This window comes from Somniosus microcephalus, chromosome 4 (genome assembly GCF_052327205.1).
Source record: "Somniosus microcephalus isolate GS21.2 chromosome 4, FLI_Smic_1.0, whole genome shotgun sequence".
Taxonomy (NCBI): domain Eukaryota; kingdom Metazoa; phylum Chordata; class Chondrichthyes; order Squaliformes; family Somniosidae; genus Somniosus; species Somniosus microcephalus.
The window spans coordinates 337,721,541-337,738,818 of record NC_140990.1 but is presented as its reverse complement, the minus strand read 5'-3'; the positions used below and the strand labels follow the sequence as shown (position 1 = coordinate 337,738,818).

Genomic DNA, 17,278 nt, shown 5'->3' with positions numbered 1-17,278 from the left:
TGCGGATCAGGAGGAGCAGAAGTGTTTGGACTGCTTCCTGCCGTCACCCGACAGGCAATCCCCTCCCGGAGACCTCCGATTGATTTCCCTTGTGCCGGAGACCATTTCTGCAGGTGGTCACCCCCCGGCCTCCCGAATTCCCGCTCCCGCCCACCGGCCAGGCAGTGATTCCTGCCTGGTTCGGGTGGGAGTCCGGTCTTGCATTTGTAAATGAGGCTTGGGGAGCTAAAATCTCTCCGGGGCCTTAGCATGCGAGCTTGTCGCTCGCCCTGGGCCTACCCCCACGCATCAAACCTGCTCCGAGTTAAAATCGAGGCCCACGCTTCTTTCCCAATTAGACTGCTGTAGCAGACAGAGCAGCACCTGAAGATCCACAACATGTCTCAGTATCCCTGGGCTAGGAAGGGAAAAAACAGCCAATATTCCCGCTCTCCAGAAATGTGATCCCCATGATGACTACCCTACTGATACTATTTGTTTAAGCCTACAGAGGAAGAATGGCCATGTGGGGAATGTACTGGAGGGCTGTGCGTGCCCATGTATCCATACACTAGTATAAGTTTGCTCCTTCAACAGAGGAAATGGAAAATAATTTATACACTACATCAAACTACACACTGCAAGCAAAAAAGACATCTGCAGGTTAGATACGTCATCTGTTTGTGTTTTTCTTTCCTTTTGTTAGGGCCTGTGATTAAGTGGGCCAGGGTTTTGCTTACGCATTCATTTCTAACTTGCCGAAGCTTTCGGTTAATTCCATAAAAATCAAAAAAATTAGAAAATAAGTTCAAATTAAATTCAAATGAAAATAGACTCAAGAAATTATATGAATTGTGTTTAGAGCCAGGAAAGGTTGGGTAGTAAAGGTGGATTATTGCATAACACAGAGGGGGGGAATCAAAATGACAGCTACCGAGCTGATGTTCTTCTGTGTCTCCTTTACACGCTGCACCTCAGGCAGGTCAGAGATTGCAGTTCCTTGCCCAATACTTTCCTTGTATTTGATCTACAAAGTGTGTAGATCGGAGAGGAAAGGACAAATTGTAAATGCATGACAAACAATGACAAATAGATCGAGACAAACTACATATCGCAACACATTAGACACTGCAACAAACTACAAATACCATCAAACTACACAGTATAGTTGAAGAACAGAACTCTCGCATTGCGCAGGCCAAACATGCTAAAATTAATTTTGATCTATTTTAATTCAATTAGACATTTTACTTGTAATTATATGAATTTTGTATGTATGGCATTAGAAAACACTGACATATTTAAGAATTAATTTGGTTTTCTTATACAGATTGTCATTTAGTTTTAATCTTAGAAGCAATATAAAGGTCGCATGCTTCGTCAAGTAGAATGCACAAAGTTCCAGCTTTACATTCAATAATCGCAGCAATTTTATTATAATAGTCTTTACAAATATGTTCAAACAAAGTTAGGTTGGAGAGATGTTGGTGACACCCATGGCCAGTTGAAGTAAAAAAAAACTGCATTAATAGTTTGTTTTTTGAAGAAACCACTGATGCAGCAAATCTAAAATCCTGAAATTGAATTAAAGATTCCAAGCTACGGACTGTTATTAAGTGTTAAATCCACACCTACAGTTCTGGTTTAAAAAGTCCAAATCAGCATTCTGAGCTTGAGTTTCCAAATCACAATTCATTTTTGGATAATTCCAAAGTGAATCCTGATTTGGAAATCCCAAAAGTGGTGATTTAAATTTGAATCTGAAGTTCTGATCCAGATTCTCCCACTGCTCTCAAACCCATTACGATGGGTTAGTTTTATAAAGCTTGACTGTTCGGGTAGCTCCCTCCTGTAACATTTTATTGCAGGTGTGTGTATCGATAATAAAGCTCTTCTGATGGTTATTCATCTTTCTCACAAGAGTCTACCCTACTCCTGCAGTTTTCTTCCAACAAATATTTTTTTTTAAAAACGCACAAAAATTGTTCATGCTTCAAAAATGAGAACAAGTTTAAATGATTTGAAAAATAAAACAGGAAAAAGAGAGAAACTATATGAATGGACTTTAGTTTAGTGATATGATGGGTTAGGTGGTCTGGGTGGAACATGGGATAACACAAGGGAATGAAACCAGCAGCTACCGAGCTGATGTTCTTCTGTGTCTCCTTTATACGCTTCACCTCAGGCAGGTCAGAGATTGCAGTTCCTTGCCCAATACTATCCTTGTACTTGATCTACAAAGTGGGTAGATCAGAGAGGAAAGGACAAAACAGTAAGCACATGACAAAGAATAGGGTGCATATTTTAGACAAACTGTAAACCACGTTACAATCACACACGGCATCAGATGACAGACTGCAATAAACTGTGTACCTCATCACACACAACCAACTAGGTCTTGTACCAATCTGCATACAGCGTGTGGAAAAGAGGACTGGTCAGACATGTCATTTGTTAACTGGTCTCCAAGCATCCAAAACACTTTCTGTGAGTAATATTTGCTTTAGGTCATGTCATTTAAAATGTATTAATGCTTATTATTTCATACCCATAAAGAGCTATTTAGTTAAAGCTGGTTGTTGAATTAGAATTTAGTTTAATTCTTTGAAGGAAAAGAAAGGATATAACATAAGATTATGCATTTCAGTTGGAAACACTATGTAAGGTTAGAAAAATTAAACTCAGTGTTACCGCTAACTTTGGCGCATTTGTTTAAAATAAAGAGGGTGAATTTCCACGGGGGGTGACTTTGGTGGAAGAGTGTTGACACCATTGTTTTGGTTTTCTCGCAGCTCTTCTGCCAAAGTTACGGTGGATGAGTCATAGAGTCATAACGGCACAGAAGGAGGCCATTCGGCCCATCGAGTCCGTGCCGGCTCTCTGTAGAGCAATCCAGTCAGTCCCATTCCCCCGCTCTGTCCCCATAGCCCTGCAAGTTTATTTCCTTCAAGTGCCTATCCAGTCTCCCCTTGAAAACATTGAGTGTCTCCGCTTCCACCACTTCCGCCGGCAGCGAGTTCCAGGTCTTCACCACTCGCTGCGTAAAAAGTTTTCCTCACGTCCCCCCCGTATCTCTTGCCCAAAACCTTAAATCTGTGTCCCCTAGTCCTTGTACCATCAATTAGTGGGAACAACCTTTCCCCGTCTAGCCTATCCAAACCCGTCATAATCTTGTACACCTCTATCAAATCACCCCTCAACCTCCTTTGCTCTAATGAAAACAAATCCAGCTTCTCCAACCTGTCCTTGTAACTAAGAACCTCCATCCCCGGAACCATTCTGGTAAATCTCCTCTGCACCCTCTCCAGGGCCTTCACATCCTTCCTAAAGTGTGGTGACCAGAACTGGACGCAATACTCCAGTTATGGTCTAACCAGCACTTTATAAAGGTTCAGCATAACTTCTCTACTTTTGTACTCAATACCACTATTTATGAAGCCCAAGATCCCATATGCTTTGCAAACCACTCTCTCAATATGTCCCGCCACCTTCAGGGACCTATGCACATTAACTCCCAGGTCCCTCTGTCCCTGCACACTCTTTAAGACTGTGCCATTAAGTGTATATTGCCTCTTTCTGTTCCTTCTGCCAAAATGCATCACCTCACGCTTCTCTGTATTAAATTTCATCTGCCACTTGTCTGCCCATTCTGCTAGCCTTTTTATGTCCTGTTGCAGTCGAATGGTATCATCCTCACTGTTTGCCACACCCCCAAGTTTGGTGTCGTCGGCAAATTTAGAAATTCTACTCTGTATTCCGATATCCAGGTCATTTATATATATCAAAAAAAGCAGTGGCCCCAGCACTGACCCTTGGGGAACACCACTGTCTACCATCCTCCAGTCTGAAAAGCAGCCATTTACCACAACTCGCTGTTTTCTGTCTTTAAGCCAATTCCTTATCCAAGCTGTCACTGACCCACCTATTCCATGAGCCTCAATTTTGTTAACCAGCCTTCTATGTCAAACGCCTTCCGAAAATGCATGTAGACAACATCCATTGCATTCCCTTCATCAATGCTCCCTGTTACTTCATCAAAAGATTCAATTAGATTAGTCAAACACGATCTGCCTTTTACAAAGCCATGTTGGCTCTCCTTAATTAGCTTAAACCTCTCCAAGTGTCCGTTAATTTTTTCCTTGATTATTGTTTCTTTACCTACTTTACCCACCACTGATGTTAAACTGACCGGCCTGTAGTTACTAGGATTGTCCTTACACCCCTTCTGGAACAATGAGCGGGAGAACGTAGTTGAAATTCACCTCCAAAGTTCTTTGTGAAGGTGACTGGCTTTAAACTTTATAAACACAAGGTAAATGAGGTGAGGTTAACTTTCAAAATAAAACCAGAGCTCAGAATAATGGCATTCATCATTGGTAGAGTAACCCAGGCTATGCTTCAGCATGATCATGAAGGTTTGAGAGTTTGGGGTCTCCTAACTCAGCTTTGCTGACTACAATAAAATTACATTACATCAAGGCTTGAATGTGTCTTCAACATTGCAATACATAAGGAAACAAAGGCTTTTCCACTATTTATTTAATGCGCCTTGGACATCATTTAGGATTAGTCAGATTCCTGAGCTCAATGATATCGGTGCTTCTACTGGCTAAGGTCAACAATGGCAGGACATTAGTGCTTTCAGTAAGTTTTTTTTTCATAGCTTCTTCCTGACTTTGGATTTGGACTGATTTATTTTTCAGATGATACATTCCACCAAACATCTAATTTCAGGCAATTAGAGCTGGTTAAGACTGGATTACAAGTGGTATTGACTGTTGCTTAGAGGAATGGAGCAATCAAGTGTTTCCGACTGAGTTTGTGACACACCTTTGTTATATTGTAGCATCTTAGCTGCACTTGTGTCTGAGCAGCTTTGCAAACTGGTGCTCTGAATGCGCTCTGTTCCTACTGAGGTGTGGAACTCGGAGCCCTGGTGGCAACACTGAAGCAACTCGGAAGCTTTTTTTATATTAAAAAAATCTGGGCTTGTGACTTTAAAAGCAAGTATGCATTGCGCAGTTGTTTCCAAGTTATGTTAACAACTTTAGGACCTTACCCAGAGCCTAAAGCCAGAAAACAACATCTGGGGCGAAAGTAGCCCATTGGCATCTGCTGCCACCGGAGAAACCAGATCTTGAGGCGGGTATCCATGCCCCCCCAGAGGAACTAGGAGTGCTGCAATCAGACATGGCTAACACTGGCCACAATGCAGCAAAACAAATGCAGCATTCATCAATCACTTCCTCTGGGCTGTTTATCTACAGTCCTAAATAACTGCGCAGTCTCGGAACTCGACAATAGTTAAACTCAGTTAAGTGGCTGAGGCTGAACTGCAAAATAAATCTAATTTAATAAAATATATTCATTCTCAGGTTGTGGGCTTTGCTGGCAAGGCCAGTGTTTATTGCACTTCCTTAGTTACACAGAATAGAAACAGGCCGTTCGGCCCAACCAGTCCATGGCCGTCGTTTTTGCGCCACTCGCTCCTTCTCCCATCCTTCCTCATCTAACTCTATCAGCATAACCCTCTATTCCCTTCTCCCTCATATGCTTATCGAATTTTCCTGTAGATGCATCTATATTATTCGCCTCAACTACTCCCCGTGGTAGCGGGTCCCACATTCTCACCACTTCCGTCTCAACCAGGATCCAGTTGCCCTGAGAAAGTGGTGGTGGGCCTTCTTCCAGTAGCGGTTTGATACACCCAAGGGGCTTGCTGGGCCACTTCAGAGTTTAGAGTCACATATAGGCCAGACCAGGTAAGGGCAGCAGGTTTACCTTCCCTAAAGACCAGTTGGGTTTTAACGACAATCTGAGAGCTGCATGGACACTTTTACTGACATCAGCTTTTATTTGAACCCAGTTCAAATTCACAAATTGCCGTGGGGGGGATTTGAATTCACGTTTTCTGGATTACTCGTCCAGTAACATAACCACTATGCTACCGTGCCCATATTGCACAGAGAGTTCAAAATACAGTCCTTATACCGTCGGAAAATAATAACAAAATACGGACGTTTGCAAATAAGTTTTCAGCACATTTTCCACGTGGCATCACAAATCCGAGCCGTATCATAACCTGGGTTATCTGTGGATACAACTGATTATGTAACTGCTATAATTAGGAGGACAAATTTCACACAGGTGAAGGCAGGATTAAAAGGTTGGGATTGCTATAATTAAGGGATTAACACAAATTAGGAAGAGGAGGGTTGGTGCTTTCAGGGCTTGTACCGAACTAATGGCCTCTTGTATTCTTTTGACTCTCTCCATCTCTGGTGTCTCTTTAATTGATGTCCCTGTACCAATCTCTTCTTTATACGCGATCTTTATACACAGAAGCAAGGTATTAAAATGAAGGGCAGAACAGAGATGGTCTTCTTGATTTGGCAATTGTAACTCAGAAGCGATATGTACAAAACAGGCATGATTCAGTCACAAGTCGGCAGAGATTACAAGTAACAGACAACTAAAACAAGAAACCTGTACATAGCTGGAAAAAAATTAAACGAGCAGAGTTAACCGTAAGTTAACTATAAACCATGAAATAAATAAGGGCAAGGAAAACCTTTAACAGACATCACATGTAATAATAGATAAGTCTATTATTAGAAAATACCTAACTGTGGAATCAAATTAGACTATGATTATTGTTAGATTACCGTAAGTTGATGAATTTTGTTAAAAATTATATTTGTATATATAAAAAGGTGAGAAAAATAGAACGTGGTTTTAAAAATTACAACTGGTGAGTAGGTTAGCACTGGAAAAAATATTTAGGTAAGAGGTACCAAGCTGAAATTCTTTTGGTTTTCTTTAGCTCGCAGGATTTCAGGTGTGTCTTTTACTGTGGTAACCTTTCCTTTAATGTGTTTAAGGTCTGAAGTGTACTGAAGCTATAAAACAGAGTGAAAATCAACAGTAAGATAACAGGAACAAGCAAGAGAACGCTGAAAAGCTGGTGAATTCCAGGGCTGTAACAAAAGGTTTATTTACACATGCACGGTGGCATAGTGGTTAGCACTGTTGCCTCACAGCGCCAGTGACCCGGGTTCAAATCCGGCCTCGGGCAACTGTCTGTGTGGAGTTTGCACATTCTCCCTGTGTCTGCGTGGGGGTGCTCCGGTTTCCTCCCACAGTCCAAAGATGTGCGGGTTAGGTTGATTTGGCTATGATAAATTGACCCTTAGTGTTAGGGGATTAAATGCGTGGGGTTACGGGGATAGGGTGGGATATGTGTCGGTGCAGGCTCGATGGGCCGAAATGGCCTCTATCTGCACTGTGTGGATTCTGTGATTCGCGTGTTGGGTCTGAAGCTTCACATGATTCTCCATCTCCCCCCCCCCCCTCCCCGGTTGTGTTGCTTTCTCCTACTCTTCATTCTCTGAGTCTACAGGGTATCAAATGTTCGGAGCAGGGTATGTTCAAAGTTTACTAGATTTTTATAGCATAAACAAAAAGAGTGTCAGGGTGTGTGTTCATACTCGTGATTCATCAAACGCCAGATTCTCTAGCCCTGATTTTAAGGAGATGGGGGCGAGGGCGGGTACCGAATCGGGCAGCGCGCTAGGAGACTGCGGGGATGTGGAGGTGCGGCCGATTTAAATGGCCGAGACTCATTTGAATACATTTTCTCGGTGATATCACCGATGGCGCCATCGGGCCATGACTTTTACAATTAAATTAGGCCCACGCTTGTCTGCAGCGGGAGCCTTGGCCCGCTTCAAAGTCAGAGAAGGTAAGATGTCGACGGGCGGGAACGGCGTGGCCTCAGGTTCGGCCTGATCTTAATCCCACCCCCCTCCTCCTTCCACGCACCGTTCTCGCTGAGCGAGAGGGGTTAAAATTGACCCCCCCTGTCTCAGTCACACCCAGAGGGATGGAGAGCCAACCCCAGGCCTGAGAAGTCACTGAGCAGCATTGGACAGAGACTTGGGAGCTGGCTTGCCTCGTGATCATGTAACGGTGCACAGTGTGAGGGGCAGGGGGAGGGGGGACCTAAAGAGACAAATAAATACAATTTATTTTAAAATATGTGGGAGGGGGAGGAGGAGGAAGAACCCTCCCTTCCTCTAGAAAGACAATAGCATTTTGTTATGATAGCAAAATACTGCGGATGCTGGAAATCCGAAGTAACAACAGAAAACGCTGGAAAAACTCTGAAGTAACAACTCATTTTGTTACAGCTCTGTTGAATTCCTTGAAAACATACAAAACAAAGAATGTACACAAACAATTTTGATGTTTACCGTTTCCAATAAACATGTTGGACACCGATAGTCCAGACAGATAACAGTGACAAAATGCTTAACCTCTTTTAAGACAACAGCAGCATTTTTGCACCGTGTCCCAAGATAAAGGATGAATTTTTTACCTTTCTTCCAACATTTATTACATTGATTTGACAACATGCCGGCAGTGTCCTGGTCTTGGTTCTTTTTGTATTCTGCATGTATTATGGGATGTGTTTTGCAGAAGAACAACCACCGAGGACAGGCAGGTGGGTGGACCGAAAAACTGGTTAACGCTTTCAGTCGGAAAGCAAAGAAACGCCTTGGGTTCCCAAATGATTGAACTGGGTGCCAGAGATTTCTGTCGGAGAAACTTTTTGACTTACTGAACTGATGTTCTTCTGGTTCTCACGGACTCTGTGCATCTCGGGCGTGTCTATTACTGGAACGTAGTGAGACATGGTCTTCACTGCTTCTGCCTTGTATTGTTTCTATGAAAGCAATTCAAAGCAGCATGAGTGGATGGCAACAGAAAGGTACCTTTTACTGCAGCAGAACTCTCTACAGGTCAGACTTTTCATAACAGTAACACTTTGTCCAATGGTAACGGATGCCAAATAGGGAAACAAAGAAAAATAGGAGCAGGAGTAGGCCATTCGGCCCTTCGAGCCTGCTCCGCCATTCAATGGCTGATCCTCTATACCACATTCCCGCTCTCTCCCCATACCCCTTGATGCCTTTTGTGTCTAGAACCCATATAACAACTCATAAGGGGCTAAATTGCACTGAGTAAGGAACACGCCAGTGCGTGATTTACTTGTTTTTGTGTTGACTTCTTTATTTAAATAGTGACAGAGGAACTTCATAGGAGAGCAGGGATGTGTTCGCCACCAGTGAGGTAATGCATGATTTCAATCTATTAAGACATCGTTTACGCTTGTCTACGCTGCTCTGTTGTGGTAATTCATGGTAAATTTTACGTTGGGGATTATGCAAATGTGTTTGGGCGGAAACTTGACGCACAACTGCAAGTCAGAAAATCGGCGCAATTTCAAGCGTATTTTGGCTGCAATTTCCCGCCCAAGTCTGCAGCACCAATGAGTAGCAAAGGGAGTACAAGTCGGAGAACTGAGGCTACAATGTGGTCGCCCTATCTAATGCAGACGGAACATACCGAGCTGTTTGGGGAATCACTTTCAGGAGAGGACCAGAGACAACTGAAGGGGAAAGAATTATATATTTTTTTTAAACGTCCCAAACTAATGAGGGGGTGGAGGAGGCATTTGCTAATTACTGGTTCGCAGTGGAACTGCTGGTGAACATTTAATATTCTGAAAAGTGAATCTGACAAAGCCCTCGATTACAAGCGGTCTTTTCTTTAAAGCTGGATGAAATGATTGACACTATAATATTATACACTATAATACACCCAAAACAAGCGCTCTACTCGGAGCTCCGACACGGCAAGAGAGCCCCAGGTGGGCAGAGGAAATGCTTCAAGGACACCCTCAAAGCTTCCTTGAAAAAGTGTAACATCCCCACTGACACCTGGGAATCCCTGGCCCAAGACCGCACAAAGTGGAGCAGAAGCATCCGGGAAGGGGCCGAACACCTCGAGTCTCTTCGCCGGGAGCAAGCGGAAGCCAAGCGCAAACAGCGCGAGGAGCGCACGTCAACCCAAGCACCCCACCCACCCGCCCCTTCAGCTACCGTCTGCCCCACCTGTGACAGAGACTGTAGGTCCCGCATTGGACTCATCAGACACCTGAGAACACATTTTTAATGTGGAAGCAAGTCATCCTCGGTTCCGAGGGACTGCCTAAGAAGAAGATTATTTCATTGTCTGTGGATGAACTGCGGCTGCAAACAGACAGCGAGTTGGAAAAGGCAGATTTGTTAAAAATGAAAGGCCCCGACATTCCTGGGGCTGGAGAGGGCCGAAAGCCCAATTTCCACCCACGGGGCCGGGATTGGGGTGGAACCCAGCTATGTGGGATTCCACCACATTTGCTGTGGCCCTTTAAATAACAGTAGGGTGGAATTCCACGCACTCCCTCCTCCCAAGTAAAGGGGTCGTACCTGTGGAGTTATTGGCCCGCCCCGTGGAAGCCATGCCAGTTGAGAGCTGAGAGGTGGGTTGAGCCCCACTGAGGGCCTCAAACCGTCACTAAGGCAACCAGTCCAGAGGGGGTCCCATTGGGAGCAGAAGGTGTGAAGAGAAGGAGAAGTTTCTCTGGGTGTTTACCGGGCCGAACCTTTGCCGTTGGAGTGGCACTGCTTCCACATTCCGGCTGGCATTTGGGGGGGGGGGGGTTGGCGGGGGAGGGCCCGCGCCGCTGATGCAGCCTGGCAGGTGCGATGCGCCTGCCCCTTCCATACAGTTGGCCCCCACCCACAGATTGTGGGATGGGATCTCCGGCTTGGAGCTAGGGACCCCCCCCCCCAGGAATTTTGGGTCCAACAGATCATATTTATCGTACAAATGGGCAGCAGAGCTGAAGACAGGTAGGGAGAGAAAGGTGTGCGTTACCTGGCTGACCAGATTCCTCACATTTTGAGCGTGAATTATTTCAGGCGTATCAATGACTAGGGTGTAGTTTGATTTGTCCTTTTCAGCCAACTGCTTGTATTTTACCTAAAGAGAATGACCAGGCAATGTTAAACATGCAGACAACATTTCAGCCAGTTAATGAATCAATGAAACTTACTCATAGTCCCAGCTGACCAAAACATCAATTGGAATCCATGCTTTCTGTTCCTGGCTTGATTAGATGGAGATGGTGGTGAAAGCTGCACAGCACACTATAGGAATTAAATTACCTGCTGTGCAGGATATCTACCCCGAGAGGTGCCGGAGGAAGGCCCTGAGAATCATTAAAGACGCGAGCCACCCCAACCACAACCTCTTTGCCCTGCTCCCGTCTGGTAAGAGATACCAAAGCATACAGTCTCGTACCAGCAGGTTTCGAAACAGCTTCTACCCCCAGGCCATAAGACTCATGAACGAATAATTTATTATTTATTACTGTTGTTTTATTTATTATTACTGTATTTCTATTAGTATTTTTATCATTGTTATGCCACATTTATTCCAATGTTGGGAGGACTCGTAAAAAATCAACATTTCATTGTGCAGTACACACGTCTGCTGCATATATGACAAATAAAATTGAATTGAATGGATAGAACCATGGAGGTTTACAGCGCAGAAGGAGGCAGTTCATCCCATCGTGCCTGTGACAGCTCATCGCACTGCCCTGGTCTCTCCCCATAGCTCCGTATAATCCTCTGCTTCAAATAATGATATACTTTTCCCCGCACTGTCCCTGCTGCAGCTACTCCCAGTGCAAAGCTTTCCATGCTCCAGCAACCCTCCGCGTAAAAAAAAATCCTCCGAACCGCTTTCCTCGCTGTCTTGGTGACAGTTTTAAATTGATGGTCTCCCTTCATGACTCCCAAACCAGCAAAAATAGCCAGTATCACATGGCTGTTTGTGGGAGCTTGCTGTGCGCGAATTGGCTGCTGCGTTTCCTACATTACGACAGTGACGACACTTCAAAAGTGCTTTGTCATCCCGAGGTCGTGAACGGCGCTATATAAATGCAAGACTTTCTTTTTTTTCCCTTTTCACCCTATCAAAACACTTCACAAACATTTTTAAAACTGAATTCTCAAATTGCCACGGTGCAGATATTAATTCCACACAACACACAGTGCTGCTGGGGGTGTGGAGTAGACCCAGGTGACGTATCTTGGATGCCACATCAGTTTGAGACAAGGGTCAACCTGTTAAACATTTTTTTTAAACAAAAAACCAGGAAAGGAATTTCATACAAGTGAATTAATTACTAATAATTCTACCAAGCAATTTCAACCCACAGTCAAAAACAAATTTCTTGTTACATAAATAGTAGAATTTCTGTCATTAGATGGAAAACATCCATTGTAGCCGTTGCCACTCACCTGGCTTAAAATATCTGTGGCGTTCTTTGCTCTGGCAAAGTCTGGTGTTTCGTTAGCGAGTGCCACAAGCCCTTTACCCTTGATTTCCTCTTCCAATGATCTCTTGTACTCTTTCTGAGATAGTAAAAGAGAAGAGGCAATTTACCACATAGCTTTATGACCAGTAGGATGGAAGTCTGGGGGAGGATCCCCACCGAAAATCCAGTTGTGATATAGTTGGGAATTGTCGCACGGCAACCCGGACTGTTCAAGGAAGCAGAGCTTTATTAGTTAACAAATAGATTTCGTTTTGAGTTTAAACAATTATTTTTCATGCTGTGCTCCTCTGTCACCTCTTAAAAGCTCTGGTGAATAGGGAGTTTCATCACATTTTGAATCGAAAGAAAGTAGGTATATTTGTTAATCTATTTATGAATGGTTCCTGGTCACTTTACATTTAGTTTACTGCAAATTTAGGGCCCTTGTATATACTGTAGGGGTGGCTAAAAATTGCAATGTGTGGAAAACCAGGTCCACAGATAAGGCAGCCACATATGGCTACTAGTTTGCCTTGATATGTTAATACCTGTTAACTCCAAAGCCATCAGGTTGATCTAATCAGATGGACTTCCTGCTGCCCACCTGAGCCAACTGCATAATTATCAATCCATTCAATCTGGTTGATTGTCACCTTGGGTGGCTGGAGACAGACAGACTGAGACACCAGCCTCATGCCTTTGAATTCCACATGAGCGACAGCTGTATTTTACCTGTGTTTGTTTGTTTTTTCATATCTTCACACTCTTCCCTTTGACAAGAATGTGAAGTAGTGGAAGGATCCGCATGCTGATTAACAGTCTGACAGGCCGCGACGTGAACGCTGCTTCCATGGCCATAGTATTCTTTATTCCAGCCGATAGGGCGGTTAGTCTTGTATGTCAGGATGGTTTCATGGGGCCCCTACAATCATACGGTGAGGGGGGCCACCCATTCCCAATTCCCAATTCACAATTCAAATCGCTTTATTGGCATGATAAGTTACATCTTATGTTGCCAAAGCATCAAAATACATTTATGGTTGAGCACATAAACGCAGTTCTATTCATACATTGTATAAACAGGTATATCCCTGAGTGTATAAATATACATTCGCATTGTTTATATATATTCATTTCTTAGTTTACTGGTTGTCCCTCTGTTCATGGCAAGCTGTAACATAGTGTGCCACCAGTGTTACACAGCTTCTCTCCTCTCCCAGTAGGAATCGGAGTTTTTGGTTGTCATTCAGATTTCTGAATTCAGGGCATATTTTTGAGAATTTTTGGTAGAAATTCTCCCTGATGTCCTGATATTTTCCACAGGCTGTGAGGAAGTGCATCTCTGTCTCCACTACTCCCTGATTGCAGTGAGAGCATATCCTGTCTTCTCTTGGCAGCCTGGTCTGCCTGTGTCTGCCTTTTTCGATCGCTAGGCTATGTTCGCTAAGTCTGTACCTTGTCAAGGTTCTTCTCAGTTTGTTATCCTTTACCATGGTCAGGTAATCAGCCATGTTGTATTGTCTGTTTAGGGCCAAGTAGCAATTGAGTTTGCTTTGGGTTTTTGTTGTTTCTGCCCAATATGACAGATATTTTTCCTTTTGCTTAGCGACGATTGTGTTGGGTCGAATTCTTTGTGTTACCCTGTCACTGTCCTGGGGCTGGTTATTGTTCCCAGCGGACGTGAGTATCCCACTGGATGTCAACCCAGAAGTCAGAGCCAGAGCCCCGGTCTCCTCTCACCAGGCCTGTCTGGAGTGGGGTGTTCCAACCCTGCACCTTCTGACTCATTGGCACGCATGCTACCACTAAACCCAAGGCTCTGACACCGTGTTGGTTCCCTAAATCCTGGGAGTAGATGAATGGATTTGAACTCCAGTAACCTGGTTATCCTGGCAGGAGGATTGATTGACAGCTGCATACCCAGACAGATGAATAATTGAGCTATCTCTCTTAGTTCAACAATTCTTTTGAGACAATCAAGATAGGGACTAGAGACTTTTTGGGCCCGATAAAACTCCACATATAAGTTATCCTATGGATGCTAAATTACTGAGAGAAAAGGGTTTATCGTTTGTCTTTTTTAATCTAGAAGAGATAGATAAAAGTCTGTAAACTACAATAATCTGCTGGATAGCAGTGCTGGCACTGTAATTGGCTTCAACATTCCTAGGCTGTAGGGCAGAAAAAGCAACCAAGCATTCCTACTTCCTGGTCAATTCTAACATACTATTTCTGTATTATGGAAACAAAAGGACAAACATAAGCTGTTGTAAATATAAATGATATGCTACTGCAGATAGGCAGCTCAATATTGCTAGGCCTTTCTGAGACTTCTACAAATGTACCTTTGTAAGAATTCGCAATAATTTACAGTTCTGAAGATCAATTTTTTTGATTAAAGAATCCCTGGGCGTTGTCATAGAGTCATAGAGTTTTACAGCACAGAAAGAGGCCCTTCGGCCCATCGTGTCTGCGCCGTCCATCAATCCCTGTCCAGTCTAATCCCATTTTCCAGCATTTGGTCCATAGCCTTGTATGCAATGGCATTTCAAGTGCTCATCCAAATGCTTCTTGAATGTTGTGAGGGTTCCTGCCTCTACCACCCTTTCAGGCAGAGAGTTCCAGATTCCAACCACCCTCTGGGTGAAAAAGTTCCTCCTCAAATCCCCTCTAAATCTCCTGCCCCTTACCTTGAATCTATGCCCCCTTGTTATTGACCCCCCTACTAAGGGGAAAAGTTCCTCTTTATCTACCCTATCTATGCCCCTCATCATTTTGTACACCTCAATCAGGTCCCCCCTCAGCCTTCTTTGCTCCAATGAAAACAACCCCAGCTTGTTTAGTCTTTCTTCATAGCTGAGGCGCTCCATCCCAGGTAACATCCTGGTGAATCTTCTCTGCACCCTTTCTAAAGCAATCACATCCTTCCTATAGTGAGGCGACCAGAACTGCACACAGTACTCCAGCTGTGACCTCACCAGCGTTTTGTACAGCTCCATCATAACCTCCCTGCTCTTATATTCTATGCCTCGGCTAATGAAGGCAAGTATCCCATATGCCTTTTTAACCACCTTATCTACCTGTTCCGCTGCCTTCAGGGATCTATGTACATGCACACCAAGGTCCCTCTGACCCTCTGTACTTCCTAGGGTCCTACCACTCATTGTGTACTCCCTTGCCTTATTTGTCCGTCCAAAATGCATCACCTCGCACTTTTCAGGGTTAAATTCCATTTGCCACTTTTCCGCCCATCTGACCAACTCGTTTATATCTTCCTGTAGCCTGAGGCTTTCCTCCTCACAATTTACCACCCCACCAATTTTCGTGTCATCCGCGAACTTACTGATCATACCTTTTACATTCTCATCCAAATCATTTATGTAGATCACAAACAGCAAGGGACCCAGCACCGATCCCTGAGGTACCCCACTAGACACAGGCTTCCAGTCACAAAAGCAACCTTCGACCATCACCCTCTGCCTCCTGCCACTCAGCCAGTTTAGGATCCAACGCGCCAAGGCACCCTGGATCCCATGGGCTCTTACCTTCTTGACCAGTCTCCTATGCGGGACTTTGTCAAAAGCTTTACTGAAGTCCATGTAAACCACATCCGCAGCATTTCCCTCATCCACACACCTAGTCACCCCCTCGAAAAATTCAATCAGATTTGTCAGACATGATTTACCCTTGACAAAGCCATGCTGACTATCCCCGATTAATCCTTGCCTCTCCAAGTGGAGACTAATTTTGTCCCTCAGAATTTTTTCCAATAATTTCCCTACCACAGATGTTAGGCTCACTGGCCTGTAATTCCCTGGTTTATCCCTGCTACCCTTCTTGAATAACGGTACTACGTTAGCTGTTCTCCAGTCCTCTGGTACATCCCCTGTGGCCAGAGAGGTTCTGAAAATTTGTGTCAGAGCCCCTGCAATCTCCTCCCTTGCCTCACACAACAGCCTGGGATACATCTCGTCCGGGCCTGGGGATTTATCCACTTTTTGGCCTGCTAAAACCGCTAGTACCTCCTCCCTCTCGATGCTAATATATTCAAGTATGTCGCAGTCCCCTTGCCCGATTTCTATGTCTACATCATCTTTCTCCATAGTGAACACAGATGCAAAAAATTCATTTAAAACCCCGCCTACATCATCTGGCTCTACACACAGATTGCCACTTTGGTCCCTAATGGGCCCTACCCTTTCCCTGGTTATCCTCTTGCCCTTAATATACTTATAAAACATCTTAGGATTTTCCTTTATTTTGCTCGCCAGTGTTATTTCATGGCCCCTCCTCGCCCTCCTAATTTCTTTTTTAAGTATGCCCCTGCACTTTTTATACTCCTCTAGGGCTTCCTCCGTCTTTAGTCTTTTGTAACTGCCAAAAGCCCCCCTTTTTTTCCTAATGCATTTTTGTATATCCCTTGTCATCCAAGGTTCCCTTTGCTTGTTGGTCCCACCCTTGACCTTTACAGGAACATGTTGGCGTTGTACTCTCTCTATTCCCCTCTGAAAGCCTCCCACTGCTTTGATGTGGATTTTCCTATAAGTAGCTGCTCCCAGTCCACTTTGGCCAGATCCTGCCTTATCATATTAAAATCGGCCATCCCCCAATTTAGAACCCTTATTTCCGGGCCGTCATTGTCTTTTTCCATGACCACCTTAAATCTCACCGAATTATGGTTACTGTCGCCAAAATGCTCTCCTACTGACACTTCCACCACTTGCCCGGCTACATTCCCTAGAATTAGGTCCAGTACTGCCCCCTCTCTTGTAGGACTTTCTACATGTTGGCTCAAAAAGCTCTCCTGGATGCACTTTAAGAATTCTGCACCCTCTAAGCCTTTCACACTCTGACTATCCCAATTAATATTGGGGAAGTTGAAATCCCCCACTATTATTACCCTATTATTTTCGCACTTCTCTGAGATTTGCCTACATATCTGTTCCTCTATCTCCCCCTGACTGTTTGGGGGCCTATAGTACACTCCCAGCAAGGTGCTTGCCCCCTTTTTGTTTTTAAGTTCTACCCATATGGCCTCATTAGAGGAACCCGCTAATATATCATCCCTCCTTACAGCAGTAATCG

General features: G+C 44.2%; 1 protein-coding gene across 20 annotated transcripts in view; it reads right to left on the bottom strand.

Moving 5' to 3' along the window:
* The window catches only part of neb (nebulin), a 347,384-nt gene that overhangs the window by 28,448 nt on the left and 301,658 nt on the right, over positions 1-17,278 (bottom strand). For 7 of the 20 annotated variants that reach the window (XM_085986911.1, XM_085986914.1, XM_085986922.1 and 4 more), the window contains 7 exons: positions 12,177-12,290; positions 10,744-10,848; positions 8,600-8,704; positions 6,774-6,878; positions 6,217-6,309; positions 2,121-2,213; positions 914-1,006 (listed from right to left, as the gene is read on the bottom strand). In XM_085986911.1, coding sequence (XP_085843037.1) covers positions 914-1,006; positions 2,121-2,213; positions 6,217-6,309; positions 6,774-6,878; positions 8,600-8,704; positions 10,744-10,848; positions 12,177-12,290 — 708 coding nt within the window. The remainder of the gene's footprint in view (positions 1-913; positions 1,007-2,120; positions 2,214-6,216; positions 6,310-6,773; positions 6,879-8,599; positions 8,705-10,743; positions 10,849-12,176; positions 12,291-17,278) is intronic. The other 13 variants (XM_085986915.1, XM_085986927.1, XM_085986931.1 and 10 more) reach the window with 11 other exon arrangements.